Here is a 27500-nt window from a genome sequence, read left to right as displayed (position 1 = left end):
AGAAACTACATTTCTCTTTCCAGACATTCCAACGTGCTAGATCAGTGTTATGATTTGAAAGTAATAAAAAAAAACGAAAATCAAGACAGATTTACCTTTTAAGGCAGGAAAGAGAGATGGAGAGTTTACACACAAACACTCAAACACACACACACACACACACACACACACAAGAATAGACTATTTCCATCATATCAGTCTTCAAGCAGCACACGGGCACAGAGAGAAGTGTGTTTCGCGTTCACCCTGTGTTACTCTGTGACATTAAGCAACAAGCTCAATCCCCAAAGTGTCCAGATGTGCTGTTGTGTATCTGCGCCTCTGCTCCCTACAGAGGAGAGCGAGCAAAAGGTGAAGCTCTCCACAGGGCTCGTGAACACATCGCATTCATTATGACGCGGCCACTGCGTTCATGTGCCGACGCTGGCGGGGGAGCGGCGCTGTTTGGCGTGTGTCCACTGTGTGACTTCACGAGGCTTAATAACTCCAATTAAAAGCTACAACGGCATATGCCACAAAAAAAATGAGCATGCCGCAGTTAATGTGTCAGATAATGAGTGGCTGCTTCCTGTTTGTGTTCTAATGCAGTCAGCTGATGTTTGTCCAGCCTGATAAGAATCCACAGTGCTGCTTTGTCTTCTTCAGCAATTAAACACAGACAGTCAGTGCATAGCTGGCACGGCAGAGAGGGAACGACAGTCTGGGCCTGGTTTACATTTCCGCTTAACTTATGTTGTTTCAACGCGATCGTACACTTCATATGTGAACATCAGCAAGTCATGTACACACAAGTGAACTACTTCAAACATCTGTGAGTGGCAAACTGACACACATTCAGTCTCCATAGCAGAGAAGAGAAGGATACCCAATGTGATTTATATGTTAATAATTTATTATTGATTCCTAACTATCTACATGAAAGAGAGAAATTAAATCTGTTTGGTTAAAGTTGAAATATTCATTCTTTGAGTCCCTTGGGAGGGGCGATTTGTTTTTGCTATGCTGTCATGCGTCTGGTTGCCAGATTTGGAGGCAGATTTAGTGTTAGGAATGGGCCGAGTTTGAAAATGCACAACAAACAGGGCATTTTGTTTCTAAATGGATTTAAAGTTTTCAAGATTCATTGTCAAACTTAAATAATGTAAAGATAAGCCCAATAAATCAGATGTTCTTTGTATGATCTTGACAATGGGCAACAGCACAAACAAGGCAGCAGCTGACTGTCAGAGCCACTGTGCTGGTTTGTGTGATCAGGTACAGACGGAGAGGCTGGTTGTCCCTCTGCTGCGCCCCTCCTGACCTGTTAAACACCGTGGCAGCAGCGTAGGCATGAGGTCCCCCTTCACTTCACTTCCGGCTGGTTATCCCCTAACTCCCTTTGCTTCTCACGAGGAGAACAAACAGGAAGGAAGGACTCTTTTGAAGACATACTGTGGAAGCCTTCTGTGCCCAGAGGCACTAAATGTACTGAAGAAGTCTTTTCATGACATCACAGAATAAAACGTTGAATGTGACTCTGTGATCACAGGATTAAAAAATGCATTCATATGTTGAAGCTTTAGGCTGAATCTTTCAAAGTTCTACTAGAAGGAAATAACTGAAAACTTTCTGTCATTCAATCGTTCTTCTATCAATGTTTCTATTTAGAGCCTCCAAGTCCTTCACATCAACGAGTCAAACCCAACTACAACTCATCTAAGAAGCTTCCCTGATCTGAACTGAAGTGAACCTGATGATGCCACTTGAATAAGTAAAAGAAATATCTTCAGGACCCATTGACCTCTTCTCTCTCTATAGCCTAATGAATCTGTTTTTCCAGGTGGTAAAGACGCTGCACTTTTCACACGGCTGCAGTAACTCTCACTGTGTGGTAAGGAATGAGCTTCGCCTGTTTGCACTTGCAGTCTCCCCCCCCACTTTGCTGTATAGTGTTGTGATGTATCGGCCATCTGGGGGTCTGCAGAGCCGATCAGTGGTCCGGTTACTTGGACAGGCCCTGGGCTGCGACATTGGGGCTTACTGTGCCTCAGATGAGAACATGCTTCTGTTTGAAGCGGCACTTTAAAGCGTTTCCTCCCTCTCTGCGTCTTTCTTCCTGCCCTTAATGGCCTCGGTTTCTGGCTTTCTTTCCTTCCTTCTTTCTTTCTTGCTGCTCTTTTATAGCGAGCCTTCTCTGGTCCTACTTTATAGCGGCCCGGTAGTGAAACATGAGCACGGGGCTGCTGACCTGGCCTGGCCGTGACTTAGGACTTCAAACTTTAGAATGTCTACAGGTGCAAGACGCAAAAAAGCTGAAATACACACAAACACAAAGACGTGAGCATGCAATTACTTACTAGTCTGGCTCTGAGACAAGGTCAAGGGCTTTCATCACGTCCTCCAGCAGAGACTCGGGAATGAAGCCATTATCTGAGACGGAGAGAGAGAGGGAGAGAGGGGGAGAGAGAGAGGACAGGCTGATGCACTGGCTGACCCACAGAGAACATAAAAAGCTGCTCCAGTGAGAGAGTTGAAACACCAGGGGAAGCCTTCACCTACATGCAACACACACACCATTTACATCAGTGGGCTCAGGGGTATTAACTCATCCGACACAACTACAAACTGCGTGTGCCCTCACACACACACACACACACACACACACACACACACACACACACACACACACACACACACACACACACACACACACACACACACACACACACACACACACACACACACACACACACACACACACACACACACACACACACACACACACACACACACACACACGCGCGTGTCTTGTCCTTTCTCTCTGACCTACATACCATGGCTGTGATGATTGCTCTACCTGAGAGGACCAGCTTTAAACACTAACATGTGTTTTTCCCCCCCAAAACAGTGTATGTGTGTGTGTGTGTGTGTGTGGGGTTAAACACTGGCACATGAGGCTGTGTGGCTGTTGTTTACAAGCATAAATCAAAAATGTGCTGTGAAAAGGACTAACGAGCGCTCTGGCCGTCTTTCTGTCAGCTGCGTCTCGCTTCTTCACTGTGAACTCTGGAATTGTACAGTGATAATTGAGAGCAGCAATATGACAAAAGGAGATTGGACGCTCACGCACACTCATGCACACTCACACACGACGTTAGGACAGTGACTAACAGCAAACATTAAAGAACACGCTGAGACAATTGTCCGCCGAGTGTGTGTGTGTCCTTTGAGTCACTTCATTTTGTATGAATGTGTCTGGCGCCCCTTTTCCACAACACAAGGAGCTGCGCTGACTCTACACATGACACACACACACACACACAGATTTATGGCCCTTTTAAACAGTAATCAACTTTGCTTGCGTGTGTGGAAATGCGTTACGCATGTATATCCCCTTTGCGTGTGTGTGTACATTTAGCCATTTCTCTTGCATCTCCTTGTGCAAGTGTGTATGTATGTGTGTGTGTGTGTGTGCATATGTGCGTACGAAAGGACCATATGGTATCCAGAACATCTTGGCGGCAGCGAGCAGAAGTGGATGTCAGAACAAGCGAAGCAGCTTTCTGGAACGGGACAATGAACGAGATGGAATGAAGAAAGAGGCCAGATTAGCTGTGTTTACACGCTTGTTGTCAAGGCGATTGAAGAAGGCAATGAGTGCGTGCAATTGTTATGGTTTACCTCTTTGTACTGTTGCTTTACATGTAACACACAAACACACGCTTCTCCTAAAATCAGCACGTTGTTCCTATAAAGTGAGTGATGAGGAATGTTGCTCATGGCGTCAGAGCAACACCCCTCATTTCACAATAAGAGCCCATAAATATAAAGTGATTTAATCGGGTCATCGGCTCTCCCAGTGTGTGCTGTTAAACAATCAAGACTCAACCTCTTGCATCATTTCGACCCCCCGTCACCTGGAAGTGAGACTAAAGGAGGATGGGGAAGAGGAGGAAGAGATACGCAGAAGGAGCCGGATGGTTACTCAGCTGTGAGGAGGAACCCATCGCACCGACTTAAACAACAACAGTGGAGATGCGAGGACGCTTGCAGATCATGTTTTGGCTTTTGTAAAAACAGAGAAGAGAGTAGAAGGAAAGAGAAGCGAGCGACTGTGTGTGAGAGAAACTTTGGATTAATTAACAGTACATTTGTGTCCAGCTACTCCCATAGATCCGGTGTAGAAATGGACAAACAAAGTGTAACGAGCTATAAAAAGTGTGCAGGAGGCGAGACGGTTACAAGTGATTAGGAGAAGAAAGATCTGTGCGCGCCGTTCTTTTACCTTCAGGATCAAACGATTGGAAGACCCTCCTGGCCTGCTCTGACGGAGACTCAGGGCCCACCAGGGACATCTCCTGTGGGGAGACAGACAGACAGACAGACAGACCGGGGGAGGGTGGGGGGGAGACATAGAGGAGAGACGGAGGAGAAGATGATGAGAATACGCAGAGAGACGGGCCAAGAAAAAGGGATTCATGATTAAAAAGAGAACATGAGCGTGGGCACAGACGAAGAGGAGGAGGAGGAGAAAGAGAGAGAATTAGAACAAATTATGGGAAAATGTAGCTTCATCAGTGCTGAAACATTAGAATTATGTGAAGGTGGGGGGGGGGGGGGGGGAACCAAGACGAGTCCAGATGTTCTCACAACTTACAGATTTGGAGTGGCTTTGTTGAAGCTTAGCAGCTGTAACGTACAACACACACACACAACCCCCAGCAGTAGGCTGTGTGCACTGTAGAATGTGTGTGTGTATCTGTATCTGTGTGTGCGACTCGAAGGGGCCAGTGCAATCACCGGGACCCACCGGGTTATTAACCGATTGGCTGATAAAGCCTGGCAGCTTGTTTTCACTCCAAACACACAATCAGGAAATCGAGTGTTACACTTACACACACACGCTAACACACACACACACACACACACACACACACACACACACACACACACATACACACACACATACACACACACAGTGATTTATGAAATTCTAGAGTGTTTGTTTGTTTGCAGATCACGAGCAGTATTGCCAGAGATTGTAGATACTGTATATCGGGGGGTGGGGGTGGGGGAGGGGGGTGGGAGGGAGTGTGTGTGTGTGTGTGTGGACAGGAGGATGGCGTCCCTGCGACTGTGAGTCTGATACACTGAAGAGGCCCTTTGGAGTTTAGGGGTGTGAACGTGTTCTTGTGCTTTTTTCTCCACTTTTGGAGCATTGCGATGACGCTGTGGCCTTCTCTTTATGACAGGCAGCACTGGAAGCAAACAATCATGGGAATGCGAGGGTAAGAGTCGCCGTGCCCTCAAAACATTTCAGCGGAATCATCAGTCAGGGAAAAATGGCAGGAAAACAACCGCCTGGTTAGTTAGGATGAAGTAGGACAGGGATATTGTCCTAAGGACGGATCGCTTAACGAGAAGAGAAAGGAGGACGATCGGCTGGGGAAAAACGGAGAAAGGAGAAACGCTTTCTGAGCCTGTGCCGTTAACCAGGCGCGCTAAGTGTGTAGATGGGAGTCTGACAGTTCTCAGCGCTCCTCTGCATGAGCGAGGGAGGGAGTGTGTTTATGACAGCGCCGGGGCAAACACACAATGTTTTTGGAAAGCAAATAAACCCCTGCTCATCCCCCCCCCACACCCTCTTTAGCTGGCCTTTATTAAAGCGAGAGCCTCCGGTGGTGCCGCCCTGCTTGGGTTTCAGCGTCCACATATTACAGAACGTGGGGCTTCGCTCAGGAAGGGGAGGGGGGTGAGGGGGAGGGGGGTGCGGAGGGACACTTGAAGAAGAGACGACTCCCAGCTGCTGGCTCCTTAAGACACAAAGGCACATAGGAGCGGACGCGTGCACACCGGCTCGCCGCACTGTCACAGGCCGACTTGTGATTTGTTAGCGTTTCTGGATCTGTGCGTTTGGCGGCAGATTTGTCATTCACGCATGTTTCACTTACAGGCGGGTGAGAGAGGGTCAGTCTGCCGTCCCCCAGAGGAGGAAAGAGCTCAAAACCCCTCCTCAGCGGCCAACTATTTATCTACAAATGAGGTGATGAAATGCAGGACAGAGTCAAGTACTGGTCTGTAACACAAGCTGTTTGATAAAGTGTAACCGAGCCTTAAAGCTGAACTGAGGACATTTGTCTTCCTGCAGGGACCAGAAAATTAAAATCAATCTCAGGTTGAAATATAAACTTGTAATCTATATAAACTGACACACTCGCTCCCACTGCTCAGCTAACAGTTTTACACGTCATCCTTCAGGGCAGGATGGAGACACTCACGGTTTAAAACACCATGTAACAACCGTGTTATTGTCACCATGACAACCAGGGAGACAAACACTCGTAACTAGTCAGCGACAGAAAAGGCAAAACACATGATTATGGCGAGTCTAGACACTAATATTAACAGCTAATGTGCATACAGAAAACACAACGACTCATGTGAACATGTAAGACACACATGCACACACTGGAAGCACTGTGTGTGTGTGTGTGTGATGACAGGTCTTCTTGGCTGTCTTTGATCTGTGTTTTATTAGAGGCCCGAGGAAGATGCTGCTGAGTTGGAAAACATGGCATCTAGCTAACACACTCTGCAGGGAAGATGTGTGTGTGTGTGTGTGTGTGTGTTTGTGTATATGCGTGTTCCTCTCCTCTCCATCCCTCTTGCGTTACTGTGTGTGTTTGTGCGCGTGAGAGAGATTCTGCGTATTTCTGAGGCCTGTCCCCTGCTAACATTTATTTGCTTATGCTGGAGGATAAGCCCGTCCTCTCTCTGTGCGCAAACATGCATGCTGCTGCAGAGAGAGCACACACACACACACACACACACACACACACACACACACACACACACACACACACACACACACACACACACACACACACACACACACACACACACACACACACACACACACACACACACACACACACACACACACGGTGAACACGAGCTCCCGCAAGCTGTGCAGATACGAATCCAAAACTCCCATCTATTACTTTCTCTTCCATTCCTCTTCCTCTCCCTGTTTCACCCTCTTCATCGCTCTTTTCCTGCCCCCGAGTAGCTACTTGAGCCTTTGGAGCGTTTCCTCCTCTCTCCCTCTCTTGACTTGTCCTTCATTCTTCCTGCTCCCTTTCTCCCCTTGTCTCCTCAGAAGCAGGTAGCTCCTTCAGGTGGGACAGATAGGCGTGCTCTACTAGAGTTACTCTTTCTTTCCCTCCGGTCCACCCACAGAGCCATTGTTTGTCCTGAGAGGCTCTGAGTGGCCATAGAGTGTGTCTGCAGCGATCGGTTACAAGACAACAAAGCAGAGGTCTAGGCCAGTGTCTCCCGTCTTGTTCCAACCAGGCACCAACGGCCTCACTACATGAGGGGAAAGCTGAGGAGGGTCTGTGTGTGTGTGTGTGAGAGAGAAAGGGTGTAAGTTGTAACATGGAGTGTACCTTCATCTTATCTAACATGCCTCCCAAATGGATCCAAACACAGAAAACAAAGGGCAACGTAAAGTATCTCTCCTGCGATGTACAGAGTGTGGACCCCGCCGATTATGTGTGTGTCTGTGTGCGTGTGTACAGGTGTGACAAACCAACAAAGTGGTGATTAATGGAACTGTCTGTACAGAGAACAGCGAGACACCAGAGAACAGCTATAGATCGCTATGACGGGTCCTATGTCGGAAAATGACACACATGGGAACGGAGGAATAAAGCCACACACACACACACACACACACACACACACACACACACACACACAGCCTTTCATCATACTACAATGGCCCTTGGTCTGACCTGTCACCGATTATTAATGACTGCTAATGTACAATGCTTTGTTATGTTATGTGTGTGTGTGTGTGTGTGTGGCCCGCGCCCACTGATCACACCATCCTCAAAAAGGGTTATCCTGGGACAGAACACACACCAAATTCTGATGATTTGAAGGCAGTAAAATATGAAAAGTCAACATCCGAGTCAGGACAATTTTCGCACAATGACTTGATGAATCCCACCTGATCTTGAAACCTTATTCCAGTACAAAACTTTTTAATAAATGTCATGTGAATTACATTACATACACAGAGGATAAGTTCTAATTAGTTTGAGCGTTCGGGAAGAGGAGAATTAAGAGGCCCGTTGTTTTGGCAGAACTTTAATTTCACTGCGTTAATGCCAATTTGAATTTGAATGGAACTCGGTGCTCTTAGGGAATCCTTGAGGACAAAGCAGTGAGTTCAGATGGAAGCCGGACTCTAAAGGGACACCGAGCGCCACAGCGGCTGGTCTCTTGCCTGGTAAATCACTGGCCCGGAACACTGCTACTGTACACACACACACACACACAAACACACACACACACACACACACACACACACAGGAACCTCCCAGGAGAGGCGGCGGTACAGCCTGTGAACCTCATCACTCAGTGAGAAGAGAGCAAAGAGGAGATGAGAAACGTCACAGGGGGACTGAGGAGACCACCCACCCCCCCACCAAGGCCCTTTCCTGAGTGACCACCGGGCCACTCTTTAAAGTACATCCTCCCTTCTTTCAATCTCCTTCCTGTTGGCTTTCCCATGAGGGACCAATAATCTGAAGTGGTCGGTTGAGGTGCGATGGAGAAATCCTTTACTCGGCCGATCAAACTACACCGAAGTAGGCGGATACTTCAAAAAAGACTAGGGACGAAAGGAAGGACGGAAGGAAGAAAGGATCTATTCTTAACCATAAGGCACAATATGTCCTGCCCATCACCTACACCGCTTCTCCTTCGTCTTCTTCCTTTCTCTGGCTCCTCTGTCATCTCAGAAACTCTAGTCTAAAAACAGATCCCATTACACGCCATTATACACGCTCACACATGCATTAATACCACAACAGAGGGCCGAGCGGGGGGTTTTGTTAGTCGGGATTGAGAGATGGTGGGACGGCTTTTGTGTAGGTAGATTAGATAAAAACAGTAATGCTATTAAGCTGATGGTCTGAAAGCCACCGTCACACACTGACGGACTCCGGGGAATACACACCCGTTCCCAATGGCAGACAGAAGGAGCCGCTGACACATCAGAGGCAGGGATCAGGTTTTCTGCTTTTGTGGGGATGGATCTATATCAGACCTAAAAGCTACATAACCAGGTAGCGTGTATTTTGGTATCACAGAGCCTGGGAAATCTGACTATGCTGCAAATTAGGCCTGGAGATAGACGCCCTCCCACGCAGGAGCGGCTCACACCAAGCCAGAGTGCCCTCACCCCCGTGGGCTCCCCTTTCAACCTGGGATCAGAGTTGAAGAACCCATTACTGCCTACATAGTGTAGCGTCAGCTGTATACGTCAGTATTTATGCATGCGCGTGAGTGTGTGAGTGTGTGTGTGCGCATGTTCCTGGTCTCCAGCGGGACAAATGGATCCAGATGGGAACTCCGGAATTGCATTCCCTACAGGAAGTCATCCACCTGAATCCCCCCACACACACACACACACACACACACACACACACACACACACACACACACACACACACACACACACACACACACACACACACACACACACACACACACACACACTCTAATGGTAATCAGGATCAGGTTCCATCTGCTCTAGAATGTAATGTGTGTGTGTGTGTGAGAGAGAGAGAGAGAGCGAGAGAGCGAGAGCGCGAGCGTGTGTGTGAGAACATGTCACCAGTGCCGGGGGAGTTGTGGTAATTGGTAAGTCATCAGTGTGTGTATGATGACTTTGGGTCATGACTGAGGCAACATATGATCCAGTGGCCTAGCGGGCTGGAGCTTCATGTATGTAACAGAGCTTTTAATCAATGCTGTATTAAGGGCGTGGCTTCATGATGGAGATGATTGCCTGGGATTTTCTGCCTCTCTGGTGCCGTTTGCACTACAGCGGGGAGAATCGATTTGATCCGCCCAAAGCTGCCCTCTTTAATACACAAGCTGCAACAAACGTTTTATGTTACGTGTGCATAGATAGCAATGAAAACCGTGTTTGTTTGAATGTGAGAGTGAGCACACACACACACGCACGCACGCACGCACGCACGCACGCACGCACGCACGCACGCACGCACGCACGCACGCACGCACGCACGCACGCACGCACGCACGCACGCACGCACGCACGCACGCACGCACGCACGCACGCACGCGTCACAAAGAACAGGCCTAACTTCGGTGCATTCTTTGCTGCACATGTGTGAGGAGCAGAAGCACGACCCAGAGACCCAGCAGTGGCCATATATGACCATCCACTGAACTCTCTCTTCCTCCCCTTCCTCTCTTTTCCTCGCAACGTTATCGGACCTGGACTGTGCTCAATCTGTTTAAGTGCCTTCCATATTTTGCATTTTTTTCTAACCTGCCGAGGAGGGTTGACTTACATTACAAATTGTGTGTCTGCGTGCGTGCGTGCGTGCGGGTGTGTGAGAACAGTGCTCGCTCGCTTATGGATGAGTGTATCAAGCTTGCCTTGGCGAAGAACACAGAGAGATGAGTTTCACTGCCAAGGATCCAAATAGGGAACTTTGGAGACTTCAGGAATGCCCCGACCTGGAAAACGCACACATAAGGAGAGAGGAGGAATGCTCACAGGATGAAATATCTGTTTTCAACCATTTACATCATAAATCAGCGACTGTTTAAAGTCCCGCAGAACTAACTTTTCCCAGAGAGTTCACAGGTACATTTTCATTTGAGCAAAAGATAACATGTCACGGTATCTGAGCAGCATGTGAACCCTCAGTGTGCAGAGACAGCATAGTGATACAGCTCCTTCTCACGGGTTTGCTTCTTTAATGGCTTACTCCGTTAAAATGCTACATGATATCAAGTTAACAAAAGGAACACAACATCATATCCAAGCATGCAGCTGTTTGTTGTTGTTATCTGCTTAGCTTATCTATTCAAGTTCAAGTCTCAATTTGGACTTTTATTGGCTAATGTTGGCAATAACAAAGTAAAAGTCATGATTCAGGATTCAGTACCAACAGTTTTAGCCACGTCTATATACGTTGGAGTACATGTGTGTCATCGCAGTAGCATGGGAGGGCGGGATGGGATTGTTCCTTTCTAAACACGTAGTTTCACACGGCCGTTCTCGCATCGTTTGGTTTTCTCATACTGGAAATGTCCCACGTCTCCAAGTCACAAAGACCAGAGAACATACCAGTGTTTATTTGTCTTCCTCCCAATCTCTCAGCTTGTAAGTCTCCCATCTCAGTTCACAGTCAGCCTGGACTAACAAACCCCAACATGCACATTAGCCGCAGCAGTTTGATAACCAGTCCAATGTCTGTACCTTACAATAGCGTAGAGATTCCATAAGAGTGAGGAAGCCGACTGATGCTTGTTTGTGAATACCGTGCAGTTCTGTAAGACAAAACAGAGACGGAGACAAGTGAAAACACAGAAAGAACAAACAACAAAGCATGAAAAAAGGATCTTGTAAAGTGATGTAAAGCTGGCATACATCTGTATTTTGTGTAATAACGCTGCCACATCAAAGGACTGTTGCCCTCTGGTGGACATGGATGAAATCTGGAACCACTAAAAACAGCTGTGTATGTGTGTTTCTTATATTGTGTGTTTATTGTTGGACGGGCATGCACGCATTGATTTAATGCAGATCTTACTCATGCCGGAGCACTCCCTGTCTCCATCCCAGACATTAGAGACGGCATGACCAGTTACAAAGACGTTCACCAGGCTCTGACTGCAAAACACGGACAGGAAGGAAAACAAATGGGGAAGGAATGAAAGAGAAAATATGAAAGATATCTTGGACCTGACATGAGTAAAAGATTTAATAGAATCCTTTTCTGGATATCAAAAACAACTACAAATAAGGACAAAGCAACAGTGCACAGCGTCTGGTGTCTAAACTGCTGTGAGCAACAGGTGGAGAGCAGAGTTGCTGTACCTGCCATGGCCATGCACAGGGTCGATGAGGGGCTCCATTGTGTCTTGGATCTCATTCCGTACATTCTCTATTCCCTGCAAAAGAGAACCAGGATCAATTATTTTGCCTTTATTGTTTGGTATATTTGAATACGGATGCAACGCAGAGGCGAAATCATTTAATGAAAGAAGAAAATATTATAAAAATATATTCAAATCACGGGAAGAAGACATAAAAACAATTGTGCCGGCAAACTTAGAAAAATGTATTTCAGTTGAACTATCTGTGCATTATTTTACCTTGGTGAGGATGACAGAGTAGAGGAAGAGCAGAACTCCACAGCACCCCCTCCAGGTGTTGTGGAGGGACAGCACCTCCTCTCTGAGCTCCGACACTGATGCCACAGTCCGTTTGCTGCAGGGGGGACACAAACATAAGGGTGATTTATGACCCACTCCCAGGGAAGAAAGTGTTTTCCCCAGGTTATACATCAGAAACTGCATTTCCTATGCTAAGAAGGAAAACTTAACAACCAGGCAGAAATCACACATACGAGCAGACAGATCAAAATGTTATCTTTGCTTGTTTGGAGCTGCATTCCTCTTTCTCTCCTTCTTGGAAAGCCCGATAGAGAAGTTGTCTCTCTTAGTTAACACGCACTTCTTCATGATGAGTCAGCACTGCGTTTTTGCTGACTGTGTCCTCGGCTGCCAGAACCTTATGCATTTGATTAAATTTCAATATTACCCTGGCAAACGCAGCCAAGCTTCATTTCGACAGTGTGTTTGACAGAAAGACAGTCCCACTCCCTTACAGTGTGTGTGAGGGAGTGGGACTGTTTTTTCTTTTTTTTAAATGAGGCAATCAATGAAAGTGCTGAGTCAGCAATGTGCAAGCAGGGTGAAATAGCTAATCCAACGTGAAAGCCAAACTCCTACAGACGACACCAATCAAATAGAGATCCAAGTATCTTGTTACTACCCTTCAATAAATATGAAGGCGTCTGACATTTAGATTGGCTGCTAGAGAAAGTCAACATGCAGATGCGAGGCTATATTCTTACCACCAATTTGCTGTGTTAAGGTAATGTGTTGTGAAAGAGAGTCACAAAAAGGTCTTGTATCACTTACTGGAGAACACTGTGAAATCGTTCAAAACCGAGGTCCTCAGCAGCCAGAGCAGCTAGGCACAAGAAAACTTGATTATTATTATCATTCAGATTTCCATTGAGTAAGAGTTAAAACCCTGGTTGTCACAAAAGTGAGTCAGGAGTAATTACTATTTTCTTTAAGTCAACCTTTAAAAAAAACCTTTGATGAGTATAAGTATTTACACGTTTGTGCACATTTATTTTCAATATGCATCTTGTGTGGGAACGTGACAGGTGGCATGACACTCACTTGGTTGCTGTTGTTGTGGTGACTGGCTGCTCTGGGGCTCTGACATGCCCTGCATTTGTGTTTGTGCGTTGGTGTGTGTGCTGGTGTGGGGGCTCTGTCCCTTGGCCCAGGTCACCAAGCAGAAGCCTGTGGAGGGGCTGGAGCAGGCAGACTCCAGGATTTCAGTCAGAGTGGAACACAGGGCTGTCTTCTGTTCTTCCTCTGCCAGAGACAAACACAAACCACTTAAAAATGTAACAAGACAAAATCTATTTAAGACAAAATAGTAGAAACACTGGAAAGATGTAGGAGAACGGCCCATGCAAAAGGTCAGAGTTCATTGTATGGGGAGACTTTACCTGACATGTGTCTCCAGTTGGAGCTTTCTCTGTTAAAAAGAATGTTCTTCAAGAGAAAAGCCTGCAAAACAAACACAAATATAGCATCCAAGATTTCAGGAAGATAAATAATAAGGTATCAATATTCTACACTGGTGTCTGTGTTTGGTCTGTAGTCAGATCCCTCAGTCTGTCCTCACAGGCGATGGTGTGCTCACTGTAAATTTGTCAAGAGCCCTTATGTGCTTGTCCATAACCTCTACGTGTGCAAGTCTACAGCCTGCTTGACAGAATAACAGGCCAGAAAGAGCTGCAAATAATAATTGTCCTATTCCTCATATTACACAGTTGTGCCCGTCCACTGTCTTAAGCCTATGCATTTATCTAGAGCATTTAGGTGTCATTAAATGAAATATGTGAAGGCTCAGCGTTTAAGGCCTGCAGTGGGAATGGAGTTTGAAATCTCCCGACATAACCCAGGCTGAGCAGCTACCTGGACAGGAGCAATGACAGCACACGGCCCTCCTTCAAACTGCTCCAGAGCCGACTGCTCATTCACACTGAAAACAAACCCTGAGAAGAAAAGAAAGAATGTCACTATGAGATAATGTCTGTACGATAATGACTAATTTTTGTAGATACACTTTAGAGATCCATTGCTGCGTGTATTATAACATGGTACATAGGGCCCAAGGAGACATTCAGCTGAAGATGATGGTTAAATTACTTTCGGGCTTATTGCTTTTGTATGCAAAGGGTGAATACATGCAAGGTTTTAATTCTGATCCTTAACAGTGAACGTGATGTCATTACAGTGATGTCACTGATATGATCTGGCTGCTGCTATTCTTTTTCTTCTTCATGGGATATAAAACCTGCATACATCTGACCTTCCATTGCACAGTCTAATGGATCGTTTAGCTCGATGAAGCGTCATACCTTGCGTCCATCTGCGGAAGATGGAAGCAGACACTCCTCCACTGGGCTGCCTCCCCCAGACCAAATCCACCACCTCCTTATTTAACTCTGACATGTTAGCTCTCAGATCCACGGGCGGGACCCCCTGAGTTCAGTCCGACTGCCACGTGCTTCAGGGGGAGGGAGGGGAGGGGGGGACAGGTGAGGTCTGTTGAGGCCAACTTGCTAGCTAACGTTTGGCGAATCACTCCTCGCTCGTCCCGAGGCTGACAGTCCGCTTCTCTCGGCCGGTAGAGCCAGTGGCATTGGCCACAAGCTCCCTGTGTGGCGCGACAGTCTGACTCCAATGACTGGCAGCACACAGGCGGGTGAGAAGGACATCAACGTGGCTACAGCAGCCTGCCAAGCGACGAGACAGAGACACGAGACACTGACAAATAAGCGACTTTAACATTACGACGATTATTTCACAGAACATTGTGGTTTTGTATTTTAAATCAAGCTTAGTTTGATCATTAAACGTACAGCTAATAAAGCTAGCAAGCTTCAGAAATATCTAATGTTTGTATATGACCTCACGTAAACATTACCAACAAAAATGACTGACAGCGGTTTACTCATCTGAGTGTTGTTCCCTCCATCCGCTCGCTGATATAAATTACAGTTTAAAGGCGTTTAAACAGCTGAGTTTGCTCGCTATCGTTAGCGGTTAGCGTTAGTAAGCTACTAGCGGCTAATCTTTCACTGCTTTGTCATTCAATTACTTCTCACATTACGCCACATCGCCACTAGCTGTTGTATACGTTCGTTTTAGTTGCTTTAGTTAGCTAACACAAGAGTTTATTTACCTTTTAAATACACATCGAGTAATGGGAATCCTTATTATACGTTGGGTAGTTATTTTACTATCACAACGTCGCTGTCATTCGTTTATTTACAACAAATTTGTAAAAAAAAAAAAAGTGCGTACGTCTGACGTGAGAGTTCATTGGTGCAAATTTACAAGGTTCCAATTGCGTCAGGGGTAGAGCTTCAACGTGTCTCATCATTGGCTCAAAGGCCTGTCAATCACAATGAACTCCCGCCTACATAAGACAGACCCGTTGGAATTCCTGTGATACAAGTGCTTTACATAACATTCTGCGTGGGTGTTTTTGTGTTAAAGCAAACGTTATATTTAAATATAATCGATTTTAAGTTCGTAATACATTTGTGCAAAATAAAAAACTATTTCATGGTAGTATAATTTTGTCCATTCCGGTTTTCCGTAGCAGCCTGGAGCATGCGCACTCGCCACATTACGTTTTAAAAGCATTTCAGACTTCCCATGCGTGTTGAACATTCGTACCTTGAGAAGATTGGATTCCTAAGGAAGAGTGGAAATATAACACCAGATTCTCACCATAATGGGAGGGCAGGCGAAGGGCAAAAAGAAAAGCAAAGCGAAGAGGAAAGACAACCGTCCAAACACGGGTAACATGTGTACAGTGCTGCTAGCTATATATACACATGTAACAAAACATGACATCACTAACATTATCTCACTCCCAACTTCTTCTACAGATGGAGGATTTGTTGATTTGTCTCCCCAAGAACGGATGAAAGTAAGAATGCATGAAAAAGCCAAGAAGAAATCAGCTGAGAAGTACACAGTGCATCAGTTATTAGAGAAGGTAAACAAGACAGACATAAGAATCAGGCCATTGAAATGATGTCAATGTTACTGTCATTGTCAAGGCATGTTTTAAAGTTTGTTGCTCTGTTATTCTGTTGGACAGACAGAGGAATACATGGATAGTTTTGATTTCGACATGGCTGCCCTCTTCTGTCAAAGAGCTCTGGACGTGGAACCCAACAACCTGCAGGCTCTAGACATGCTGGGTGACATCTGCTCTGAACTAGGAGACACACACAAAGCCAAGGGGATATCCTTTACTCAAGTCTTATTTGTGTGATGTCAGAGATCACCGATACGAGCAGGGGTTCAGTCAGTTGTCGTAGTTCTCCTTGACCGATTTCTCTGCAAGCGTTCCTCCGTGCTGTGGAGCTGAGACCAGATGAAGGCCACAGTAAGTACATGTACCTGGGACAGATCCACACAGGCCAGGAGGCGGTGGACCACTACACCAAAGGAATCCAGGTGCTGCTGTGTGTACTGGACAAACAAGCACAGAGCAATGTAAGTATATAATCATACACACTCTTACTGTTACCTGTAATGCTGCTACAATATCTATCTAACTATCTATCTATCTCCTCTCTCTCTCTCTACCCACATTTAATTCATTCTGCTTTATATAGACAAGCTGGTAGAAAGAGTTTAGTGGAGTGTAATACTATTTATTTTCACAAGAGGATGCCCTTGGACAATTTATATACCAATAATCCACATTAATTAGGATAGTTACCATGTAATAATAAGTCATGGTCTGTGCAAAGATGTCGCTGCTCTAGACTCTCTGTTATGAAGCTGTAATATTAGAGTCTCAAACATGGGGAACTCGTTAAGATAGTTATTGATTAATTGGAAAAGCAGGAATTGACTGTTTTAAAATAAATCTGTATATTACTGAAGAACACCCCACACACATACAAGTTGATTCATCGTCTTTGTCCTCTTCATCTCTCTGTTGTCTGCCCTGTAGCAGGCTGAGGCTGGAGCTGCGGCCGGTCCAGATGAAGCCTTGCAGCTCCCCACAGCCAAGGACGCTTGTGTGGCCTATTGCTCCATCGCTGAGATCTACCTCACAGACCTCTGGTACTGGCATACTGTCACCATTTCAATGTACTGCTTTCAAATTGAATTGCATTTGTGTTGACCTCTCTCTGTGTGTGTGTGTGTGTGTGTGTGTGTGTGTGTGTGTGTGTGTGTGTGTGTGTGTGTGTGTAGCATGGAGGAGGGAGCCGCGGACAAGTGCAGGGAGTTTATTGAGAAGGCATTACATTATCACCATGACAACTCTGAAGCTCTACAGCTCATGGCCAGTTACCTGTTCAGTACGGAGAGAAACCAGGTCAGTATACACACACACACACACACACACACACACACACACACACTCACACTCACACACACACACACACACACACAGGATGAGTTATCACCACATTAAAGTGGGAATCTGCTGAGTTAATTATTCTGAGCAAATTGAATTGTATGCCATTAATCAACAGATGGACACTTACATTAACACGCACACACACAGACGGGTCATGCAGATCGGAATGTTAATTACCAGGTGGATTATCGAGGTCATATGGCCCTATGATAAAGATGAAGATGAGGGAGCAGCCAGTTGACCTCGATGAGGAACACATGAAAGCTCTGTAGCCTCCCAAATATGTTGTAGTTAGAAGTTCTTTGTGAAAATTGCCGCCATACAAGACATTTAATGATGTTTACGTCTGTGAAAAATAGTGGAAGAGCAGTATTGATGTGCACAGTGTTATTTAATCTTTGTTTTTATATATAAAATAAATGTGAAAGGGCCGAGAACATTCTCTAGCCAAATTCTGGTAATTCTGAGCTATATGTGTGCTGCAAAGGAATAAAGCTCACATTTATCAGCCTGCTCTTATATCACAAGAGTAACGACATCTAACCTGACGTTTAATATCTGTAGGCGCGTTAGGAATAGAACAGGAAGAATATTTTTCTAAGAAGGATTGCATATTTTGCATTTCAAATGCTTGGTAATCCCAGTTTGATGCCTGAAAAGAAGTGAAACTGCTTCCGCCTGCTATCACATCATCAAAACGAGCAATAACTCTTCAAGTTCCCTGCAGTAGTGGAAAACGATTGATCTCCTGGAGAGCGCGGAGGAGGAGCGGGCCTGTAATACCGCCCCTGAGCTGTAGGGGTCAGGCTGGCTCCAGTCGCATGTCACAGCGTCAGGAGCTACTGGAGCGTGGATTAAAAAAAAATCTCTTATTTTGCAGTTCTGCGTTGCTATTTTCGCCAAAAAAGAAGTGTGTGTCTGTTTTCATGCGTCCTTGTATTACGTCCATGTATACATGTGTGCCCTTCAACCCTATAGACATGGATATATCATCATGTATGTGTTTTGCTGTACGCAGGAAGGAAGAGAATACCTGATGAAGAGCGTCGAGTCGTGGCTACCTGCAAGTAAACAGGCGGCAGCGGCTGCAAACACAGAGGAAGACACGCAGGTGAGGTGACGTCCTACCTGCTGCTCCTCTCACAGCATGTAGACACTGTGCGTCACAGGAAACACAAACACACGGGCACTAATAGAGATGAAACATGAGCTAATGACAGGAGGGATTATTATAGGAAAAATATGGAGTAAAATGTGTCACAGCACAATGTGTGAGCGGGAGATTGGATATGAAAGCAATATTGGTGGTGGGTTTACTTGGGTGATGGGGGTGTGTGTGTGTGTGTGTGGAGGGGGGGGGGGGGGCTGTAGGAGAGGGGTGAGGACTAGAGGTGAATCCCCCCGTGGCTCCACCATCATGAGTCTTATCTCCTGATGCGGGTCGATCTGAACTCATTCCGCCAACACTTTAGCGGTGATTAACGGCCTCGCGACTGCGTAAAGTTTTTGCACCGGGAAAAATTGGATCGTCCTTATTTCCTTTTCTTATCTTCCCTTTTTTTCTCTCAGACAAAAGGAAGAAGTGTTTTCTTTTTGGGTTTTGCTCCCGTAAACACTCACCGTCTCTCTCTTCTCTCCCTCCAGACTGAGATCCCGCCGTACGAATCCCGCATCACCACGGCCAAACTGCTCATCGAGACCGAGGAATACGAGGTAAAGCGCGCGCTTGTGTGTGTGTGTGTGTGAGAGAGAGAGTTGCTTTTTTTCCCTGATGGTGGGTCAGCAGGATTGTTTTTTGTTTTTCAATTTTGTGCGCGCCTGCTTTTGTGCCAGCGTGTGCGTTTGTGTGCTTCCTCCCTGGTGAATAGCGCCGGGGGGTGTGTGTGTGTGTGTGTGTGTGTGTGAGTCAGGGGGAGGGGGTGGAGGGGGTCGGGGAAGGCCATGCCCAGTATTTATCCCCTCCAGAGTTCAGTATCAATAATTGAAGGATGGTATTTCCAGAGAGAGAGGCAGGGGTACGAGCTGCGAGGAGGGGGGGGGGGGGAAGTGTGGAGGACGAATAAAAACCAGACAAAGCTCCGTCCTGATGCATCGCCGCCATATCTGCCACGCGCCTCGCTCGTCTACTAAATCACCCCCCCATTATTAACGGCCCCCATTTTTAGCGGCTTAGCGCCTTTAGTTCCGTGCCGAAACACTTAGCGGTTATTAACGCTCATTTTCTGTGAATACCGACACACCGACGCTTCAGCTGTTTCCTGTGGTGATCCACTGATTAATTTGTTGTCACTCCCGTTGAGTGGTTTATGGTTATTACTGACAGGAAATGAGAACGGTGTCCCCCCCTCCCTCGCCTGTGTGTGTGCGTGTGGGTGTGCGTGCGTGTGTGTGTGTGAGAGAGAGAGAGCTGGGCTGTCGGATATATCAGTAAAATGACAACGTCTCGGTCAACAGTTTCTGACATGTCGTTTATCTTCATTCTCATGTTTACGTCGCCGAGCCTAAAACGCAAAGCCAATGTGCCCAGACGGTGGTGAATATTTGCTGTGTGTGTGTGTATGTGCACTCCCCTGGATAGGTTTGCTCATATTTGCTTTTAGTCATCAGTAGTTTGAAAGTTTCTGTCAGAAATTAAGTTTCTGGGTGGAGAAGCGAGCAGAATCCTGTCTGCCTCTCCCAGCTCTCCGCACAGTGAGATTTAATAGGGAGCAGGGATGCCTCTCTATACACACACACTCTCACGCTCACCATGTCTCTCCACGGAGCATGGGATTTACTCACAACTCTAAACTGTCTGTAAAGTCGTCCGCTTCCAGTCTGTGGAGCTGTCAAGTGTGTGAAAGCCTCGTTCTTAGCAGGGAGCCAACGCACAAGCAAACAAATGTTTGTGTGTTTGTTTGTTTCTGTCCGCCAGCCCCGTAGCTTCTTTTAAACCTGGCCAAGTCTTTGAAACCTTGACTACTGTGCCAATAAAACATATGAATGCAGTGTTATGTGTCTTTCAAAGCTGAGAAGAGCTCGTATGAAAATAGCTTCAGCTTACTGTTTGTCCTTGATGGTGGTTAAGTGAAAATGTCAGATTAAAGAAGTTAAAGCCGCCGATCCATTCAAACCAAATACGCAGCATGTAAATATATTAGTAAATCACAGCGAGATTTCTTTCGCCAAAACAAAACAACAAACAAGCGAAGCATAATTGCTGTATCATCCTCTTCACACTGGTGGCTGAGGTGTTTGGCTGCCACTCATCAAAAACACATGAATCATTTTCAAAGCCAATTTTAACTTCAGCGTCTTCCCACACGTTTGCGCCATCAAAACATTAAAGTTCAATGACTTTAACTTTTACTTTCGGGAACGTTTCTAAACGTTTCCCCGTCTTTATGTTTTCTTCTCTCTCCCCGGCTTTGTAAACCTCTGCGTTAATGAGCCCTCGTGAAGCCAAACCTGTATCATCACATCTCCTCTGATGAGTTTATTAGCTTTAGCTGAGCGAGCCTCACGTGTCTCTGCTCACTGTAATTACACCAACGCACCCATTTTAAATCTAATATATAAGATATATTTAGAAAAGGAATGTTTGTTTGCGGAGAAGCTGCTCAAGAAGAACGATCCGAGTGTTGTCAGCTAATTATCAAAGGTGATAACAAGCAGGATGCACGGCAGCACACGTAGTTACAGAGCCGTGACTGATGTTAACGCTACGCTTTATGGAATTGTCGCCTATTCTGTGTAAGTCATTCTCAAATAAACAAACAAACGTAAAATGGCCTTTAAAAATGCATGAAAATCACCTTATTATTATGTTTTCATATCTCCTTATGGCTGGATTGACAGTTCCTATGGCTGTAATCAAGATCTGAAAGGAGCATGGGAGGCTTTGAAAGCTTTAAATGTAATAATAATGTCTTTTTCTCTCTCTCTCTCTCTCTCTCTCTCTCTCTCTCTCTCTCTCTCTCTCTCTCTCTCTCTCTCTCTCTCTCTCTCTCTTTCGCTGTCTCTCTCTCTTTCGCTGTCTCTCTCTCTCTCTCTCTCTCTCTCTCTCTCTCTCTCTCTCTCTCTCTCTCTCTCTCTCTCTCTCTCTCTCTCTCACACTTTTGCTCATCTGTGACACTCACACCACTAATTTGCACCATGCACAATAGTCACAAAAGCGCGTGGACAACCTAACACAGGCAGCCATTAACGTGTGTGTCTGTGTAGCTGTCACAGGGGCTGATGGGTAATTTGCTTTTTTCGGTCGTTTGCTTTTATTTTGCCTCTTTTTTTTGTTAAATCTAATTTTGCTCCTCTTAAGTCTGGCTCACGGTGAAACAGCTTGTTCTGCCAATTCCATTTTGCGAGTACAGTCGGCGCTGACATCCCTGGGATTTATTTACGTGTGTGTGTATGATGTCCCTGTTTGTTTGTTTGTGCGCTGGCGTGTGTGTGTGTGTATGTGTTTGTGTGTTACAGTGAATGTGAGTGTTTGGTCCCTGTGCGTTAGCGATACGGCTTGCCCCCCGCTTGTAAAGTGATTTGTCTTTCTCCTGTCTCTGTTGCGCGCTCTGCTAAAATGATTCTGTTAAACAGAATTGCCTGAAGATTACACACACACACACACACACACACACACACACACACACACACACACACACACACACACATAGCAAACACAAATTGTGCACACACAATGGCCATTATAAATGAGTTTGTCCCCAGTGTGCTGTTTTTTTTAACAGGTCTTGAAATAAAGAGGACAGCGTGTATGCATCGTGTGTGTGTGTGTGTGTGTGTGTGTGTGTGTGTGTGTGTGTGTGTGTGTGTGTGTGTGTGTGTGTGTGTGTGTGTGTGTGTGTGTGTGTGTGTGTGTGTGTGTGTGTGTGTGTGCGTGTGCGTGTGCGTGAGCGTGCCCACGTGCGTTGCTTCTTCTTCTTGATACTTTTTGCATCCTTTTACCGATCTCTTCTCCCTTTTTCTTCAGAGTCCCCTCACCGTCCCCCCCTGCTTTCCCTTCTTAGGAATATTAATGTAGTTGTTGTTTGCAGTTTGTCGCAGCTTGAGCCTCTGTGTGAATCTTTAATCAGCAGCCGTCTGGTTGACCACTGCAGTTAGGAAGGAGAAGGAGGAGGAGCGCAGGAGAAGTGATGGTAGTTGCGGCTCACTTATCCTGGCTCGCAGGTATCGCTCGCTCTATTTCTGTGGCCCCGGTGCTTCCTGCTCCTATCTGCCGTTTAATACCGCCACAGATCTTTGCTTCCATCTTCTGGTGCCCATGCTTGGAATGCTGCGTGCATGCCTCTCTTTCTCTGAATGTGCGTGTGTGTGTGTGTGTGTGTGTGTCCCACAACAAAAGACAAGGACATAGTTTTGAAAGTGTGCACCAAACTTTTCACCCTCAGCGAGCACAAGATGTTTGTGTTTGTGTGTTTTTAATCAGACGTTGATTAATTAGGGACAACAGGTCTTCAGCTGATGATGGTTCTCGCCATCAGTCAGCTGACTCCTCCCCGCAGTCTACAGTTGCCTTCATCGCCAAGCGAAGCTTAATGAAAAGCCACAAGGACTCCGAATAGCAGGAGGGCTCAAACATTAGGAAGTTCTCTCCAGCCTTAACAAGAAACAAGTGGTTCTTGTTTGCACGCCATTTTGTGTACCCTGTGTTGTAATCGCACGTGTGTGTGTGTGTGTGTGTGTGCGTGTGCGTGTGCATGTGTGCGTGCGTGCGCATGTTTTATTCTTGCCCTTCACCACGGGTGATTGGCTAACAGTCGCCTCCAACCCAGAGTTGACAAAAATCAATATATCATCACCTGGGGCCTCTCACGCACACACACACACACACACACACACACACACACACCTACACAATGCACAGGGAACGAAGCAGAAACAAACACGCAGCCTACTTTAGTCAAGGTCTGTTTTCTGTAATAGAAACTTCCCCCACTAACTGACCCTGACACTGGTGCAAAAGGTCACCTCACATTAAAGACCTCCTCTTCCTCCTCCTCCTCTTCGTCCTCCTCTCCCCCCAGACGCTACAGAGATGAAATCAGGGGAAATGCAGGTGGGGTTGAATCCTTTCCCATGGGGTCGTATGGCGCGGTGAAGACGCTAAGGATACTTTGACCGCTGATGTGGCGGTGGATGGATCAAAGGGCCATGGAGCGAGAGGCCGAAAGTGACTATTGACCGGGCGATAAGCACTGTTGAGTGCGTCTGTCGATGGGCCGTGTCTGTTGTCTCGTTGGTATTGACGGATGCGCTGTGACACTGAGCCCATAGACGCTTATCAGACCCTCTGATCGCTCCGATTGATCGGGCTGCCTCAGAGAATAAATCTGTGTGTGTGTGCGTGTGCGTGCGTCTCTGTGCGTAAAGTGTGGTCGTGATGATGTTTATGCCTCTCTTGTGTTTTAGGTGGCGGTGGATGTTTTGGAGGGTCTCCTGGAGGAGGATGACGAGGTCGTGCAGGTGAGTGCCTAAAAGGTCACGATTTACTGATTTATTCCCTGGTGACAATTTACAGCATTGCATTCCAACATGTTGCTGTGTCCGACCGACATGTAAAACAGATGGAAGAAGGCCTCAGCCACAGCAGCTACATGCTTCCTCTGAGCGACCCATACCATTGAGTCACTCGCTCTCAGTAGTTGCAGTACATGCGGGGACACACACACACACACACACGCACACACGCACACACGCACACACGCACACACGCACACACGCACGCACGCATAGGCACACAGGCACACACACAGAGTGGAGAACCTGAATGCGTATTAAAGAGCGTCGTAAACGGTGCTATTTCCTGTGCTAAGTGCTGTCAGCCCGCTACAAATCTCCCCCCTCCTCCCCTGTTAGTGGCGGAGGAAGTGAAGGTGCACCACTGGGTGTCAGACAGCAGAGCTCTGTGCCCCCCCACGCCCCCCACCTCATCCCCCTCGGGCTCAGACTCCTACACGCGCACCCTTCAGATGACAGATTGAGAGCAGTCATCTGTGAGAGGCGGGGCTCAGATTGAGCAGCACCACAGTCGCTGCACGAAGTGGACGAAAAGTGTGCGTCTGTGCCATTAAAGACTGAGGACCGCACAGACGGCATTCAAGCCACAACACCAGGCGCCGTTATATATGCCAGTCAGAAGTTTATCTTCAGGTGGGAGCAGATATCCAAACAGTTTGAATGTTTCTCAGTACTTCTGTAGCTATCGAATCTTGAATTTCAATTAATACCTCCTAAACTAATCATGAGATGTCATTCCTGTCACTATGGGGAGGGTCTCAAGGTCAGGGAGTCAGATTATGAAAGTTAAATGAACACAGAAATGCAGGCTGTGGGTAGTTTGGTAAGTTTGTGTGTGTGCGCGCTTTCTTATTCTCTCGCATTTTCTTTGCTCCCTCATCTTTTTTTATTTTTTGTTGCTTTTATGTGTCTCAAAGTTGGAGCCTTACTTATAAACTTATATCCGCACAAATAAATTAGACAGCTCCTGGCAAATCTGGTTTCAAAGGTGTTCCGTCGATTCCCCGCCGCCTTTGTTCCTCCTTCAGCGGCGCCATATGGAGACAAAGATGTGCCGTCACTTTGAAATGACAATAGGCGCTGATATGATTGACAGATGCAGCTTTCCTTTTCGTTCTACGCGGTAGGAGGAGCTGCGGTATCGTGGACTCTCTCAAGTTCCCTAATTAACTAACTTTCAAGACAATGTTATTAATGTGTGTAACGGCACGCAAGCATCAACCAAGTACAGATTTCACCAATGGCCGTGTAAACTGTTTTAAGAGTCTTATCTTGGCACAGCTGCTTGAAGTACACAGCGTCTCACGTTTGTGCCAAACTTACTCTTACTTTCTTACTTACTTACTGAAATTCAATCACGGCATATTCATTAATTCTCCGCTTTGTGTGCACTGACAGCCCGGCACACAAGCACAGCCAAAGTTGTACAAGGTAGCTGCAATCACGGGCGTCACCAAAAGCCGCAGTCATCATCAGTGCTGCTGTTGTTCTGATAAGTAGTACGGCCGCAGGGGGTCGACTCCCACTCAGCGGGGCCAAGGCAATTCTGAATTCAATGTGGCATCTCTCCGCGCGTTTGTTAGCGTAATGGTTGATTTGGCAGAGGTGCGGGTCTGCGCCGCCGCTACCCTCAATGAATAATGAATAAAGCTAATATTTGTCTCTCGGTGCTCAAAGAAACAGTGGGTGGGTGATCTTTGGCCTTAGATAAGAGGCGCACACATGCCCCAACTTCACGGAGCGTGATTGTGCTGGAGGTGCTAGAGCAAGAGTATTGCTGTGTGTGTGTGTGTGTGCGCGTGTGTGTGATTTATAAAAGAGAAACAAATGTGTGTAATAGAAAAGGAGCTGGTTTTCAGTGAGCCCTGAGCAGTTACATCTATGCTCCCTCTCGGCTTCCTGATCTCAGCAGAGTGCGAGCACAAACCCCAACATTATTCCACATTAGTATTTTATGTTTTTGGATGCGTTTCCATCAGGAGCCATCTTAAGGTTAGACTGTCAGGCTTTGACTACACACACACACACCACACACACACACACACACACACACACACACACACACACACACACACACACACACACACACACACACACACAGTACCCATAGAACCCATAGAACATCCTGGCAACTTTTATTTTATTATTTTGAATATTTTAGAGTGAGCTTTTAAACTCTGGTGCATTATTAGGAGTTCATGAGAGCCGTCAGCACCAATAGAAGTGGCTTGTCACTGCACAACACACATCAACCCTTTGTTGTGATCGGAACATAATGGATCAAGAAGTCAAGGCTCCAAATGTGTTCAGAGTGATGAAATTGTCAACAAAGGTCCTTTTGTTTCCATGCTGAAATGAACTAACGGCTGATTTGGCTGATGACGTCTGTTTGGAGCTGCTGCGCCTCCGTGTGCAGAGTGACCACATACACATTTGTAGTGTGTACAATGTGGCACACACACAACGTTAACACAAAACACACTTGTGATACCGCAAAAACGGAATCGGCGTCAAAACAAAAATCACACAAGTGACGGGAGGAAGAAGAATCGACCTGAGCTGCTCATTTCTCCGTCCGTCTCACCGCCTGAACAGCAGACGCTCAGCAGTCTAATGGACAGCGGTGAATTTGTTACCTTCCTGAAAGTGAGTCACCGCCGTGGAAGCTGGAAGCCACAGAGGAGTCCAGAGCGGCAGAGAGAGCTTGTTAGCGAGCGAATGCTGCACTGTGAGACGGCTGGGCCTGTCTCGCTCCTTTTTCCCCTCTACCTGCACTGTGTCAAGGTAGAGCGTCCCCCGGGAGACACGCTATGCTTAAGGTCTAAAACTGAGAGCGGCTGCAGAGAGAAGAAGAAAAAAAAAATGCCTCGCTACTGAAATGTGATGTGATAAAATGCAAAGTGCGTTTTTATGAGAGGGGCAAAATGGAGTGGACACGTGTAGGCATCTGTAAATGAGTGTGTGGCGTTTTGTCAGAGTCGGATGCTGCTGACAGGCGTAACTGGAGCGACAGCTTGTTTGTGGTCGTCTATATGATTCCATGTTGCACATATTTGTCAAAGAAAGACGTGAGATTTCATGCGGACATGCTCTGGAGAGAGTTACAAAATGTGTTTTCCCTGTCACAGCTCACTTACCAGCAGCACAGAGCACTTTGTCTGGCTCTCTGCACACACTCGCACACACACACCTCTCAATCTTGCCCCTCTCTCTCTTTCTCTCTCCCTGCCTCCCAGGTGTGGTATCTCTCCGGCTGGGTGTGCTACCTCCAGATGGGAAAAGTGAAAGAGGGGACAGAGGAGGAGGCGGAGGAGGCGGAGGAGACGGAGGAGACGGAGGAGCGGAGCGCCCTGAAGGAGGCGGCCAGGTCGTACCTGACCAACGCAAAGAAGGTACCAGCACTAAA

At 46.6% G+C, this 27500-nt stretch overlaps 2 protein-coding genes across 2 annotated transcripts in view; one reads left to right on the top strand and one right to left on the bottom strand.

Moving 5' to 3' along the window:
- mindy3 (MINDY lysine 48 deubiquitinase 3) overlaps positions 1 to 15475 on the bottom strand; it is an 18682-nt gene extending 3207 nt beyond the window's left edge. The window contains exons 1-13 of the mRNA XM_076153743.1: positions 15374 to 15475; positions 14547 to 14924; positions 14101 to 14180; positions 13629 to 13689; positions 13291 to 13491; positions 13021 to 13072; positions 12190 to 12304; positions 11912 to 11985; positions 11625 to 11704; positions 11291 to 11361; positions 10462 to 10542; positions 4265 to 4337; positions 2337 to 2409 (exon numbers count right to left, since the gene is read on the bottom strand). Coding sequence (XP_076009858.1) covers positions 2337 to 2409; positions 4265 to 4337; positions 10462 to 10542; positions 11291 to 11361; positions 11625 to 11704; positions 11912 to 11985; positions 12190 to 12304; positions 13021 to 13072; positions 13291 to 13491; positions 13629 to 13689; positions 14101 to 14180; positions 14547 to 14640 — 1055 coding nt within the window. The 5' untranslated portion in view covers positions 14641 to 14924; positions 15374 to 15475. The remainder of the gene's footprint in view (positions 1 to 2336; positions 2410 to 4264; positions 4338 to 10461; positions 10543 to 11290; positions 11362 to 11624; positions 11705 to 11911; positions 11986 to 12189; positions 12305 to 13020; positions 13073 to 13290; positions 13492 to 13628; positions 13690 to 14100; positions 14181 to 14546; positions 14925 to 15373) is intronic.
- Positions 15476 to 15804: 329 nt separating this feature from the next.
- LOC143003311 (uncharacterized) overlaps positions 15805 to 27500 on the top strand; it is a 17621-nt gene continuing 5925 nt past the window's right edge. The window contains exons 1-10 of the mRNA XM_076153905.1: positions 15805 to 15998; positions 16089 to 16198; positions 16304 to 16450; positions 16552 to 16704; positions 17171 to 17283; positions 17416 to 17539; positions 18603 to 18695; positions 19229 to 19297; positions 23987 to 24040; positions 27331 to 27486. Of these exons, the coding sequence (XP_076010020.1) occupies positions 15932 to 15998; positions 16089 to 16198; positions 16304 to 16450; positions 16552 to 16704; positions 17171 to 17283; positions 17416 to 17539; positions 18603 to 18695; positions 19229 to 19297; positions 23987 to 24040; positions 27331 to 27486 (1086 nt within the window). The 5' untranslated portion in view covers positions 15805 to 15931. The remainder of the gene's footprint in view (positions 15999 to 16088; positions 16199 to 16303; positions 16451 to 16551; positions 16705 to 17170; positions 17284 to 17415; positions 17540 to 18602; positions 18696 to 19228; positions 19298 to 23986; positions 24041 to 27330; positions 27487 to 27500) is intronic.

Source organism: Genypterus blacodes, unplaced genomic scaffold, assembly GCF_046128005.1.
Source record: "Genypterus blacodes isolate CSIRO-AG114 ecotype Tasmania unplaced genomic scaffold, CSIRO-AGI_Gbla_v1 ptg000059l_1, whole genome shotgun sequence".
Taxonomy (NCBI): domain Eukaryota; kingdom Metazoa; phylum Chordata; class Actinopteri; order Ophidiiformes; family Ophidiidae; genus Genypterus; species Genypterus blacodes.
This window is presented reverse-complemented; position numbering and strand designations above follow the sequence as displayed.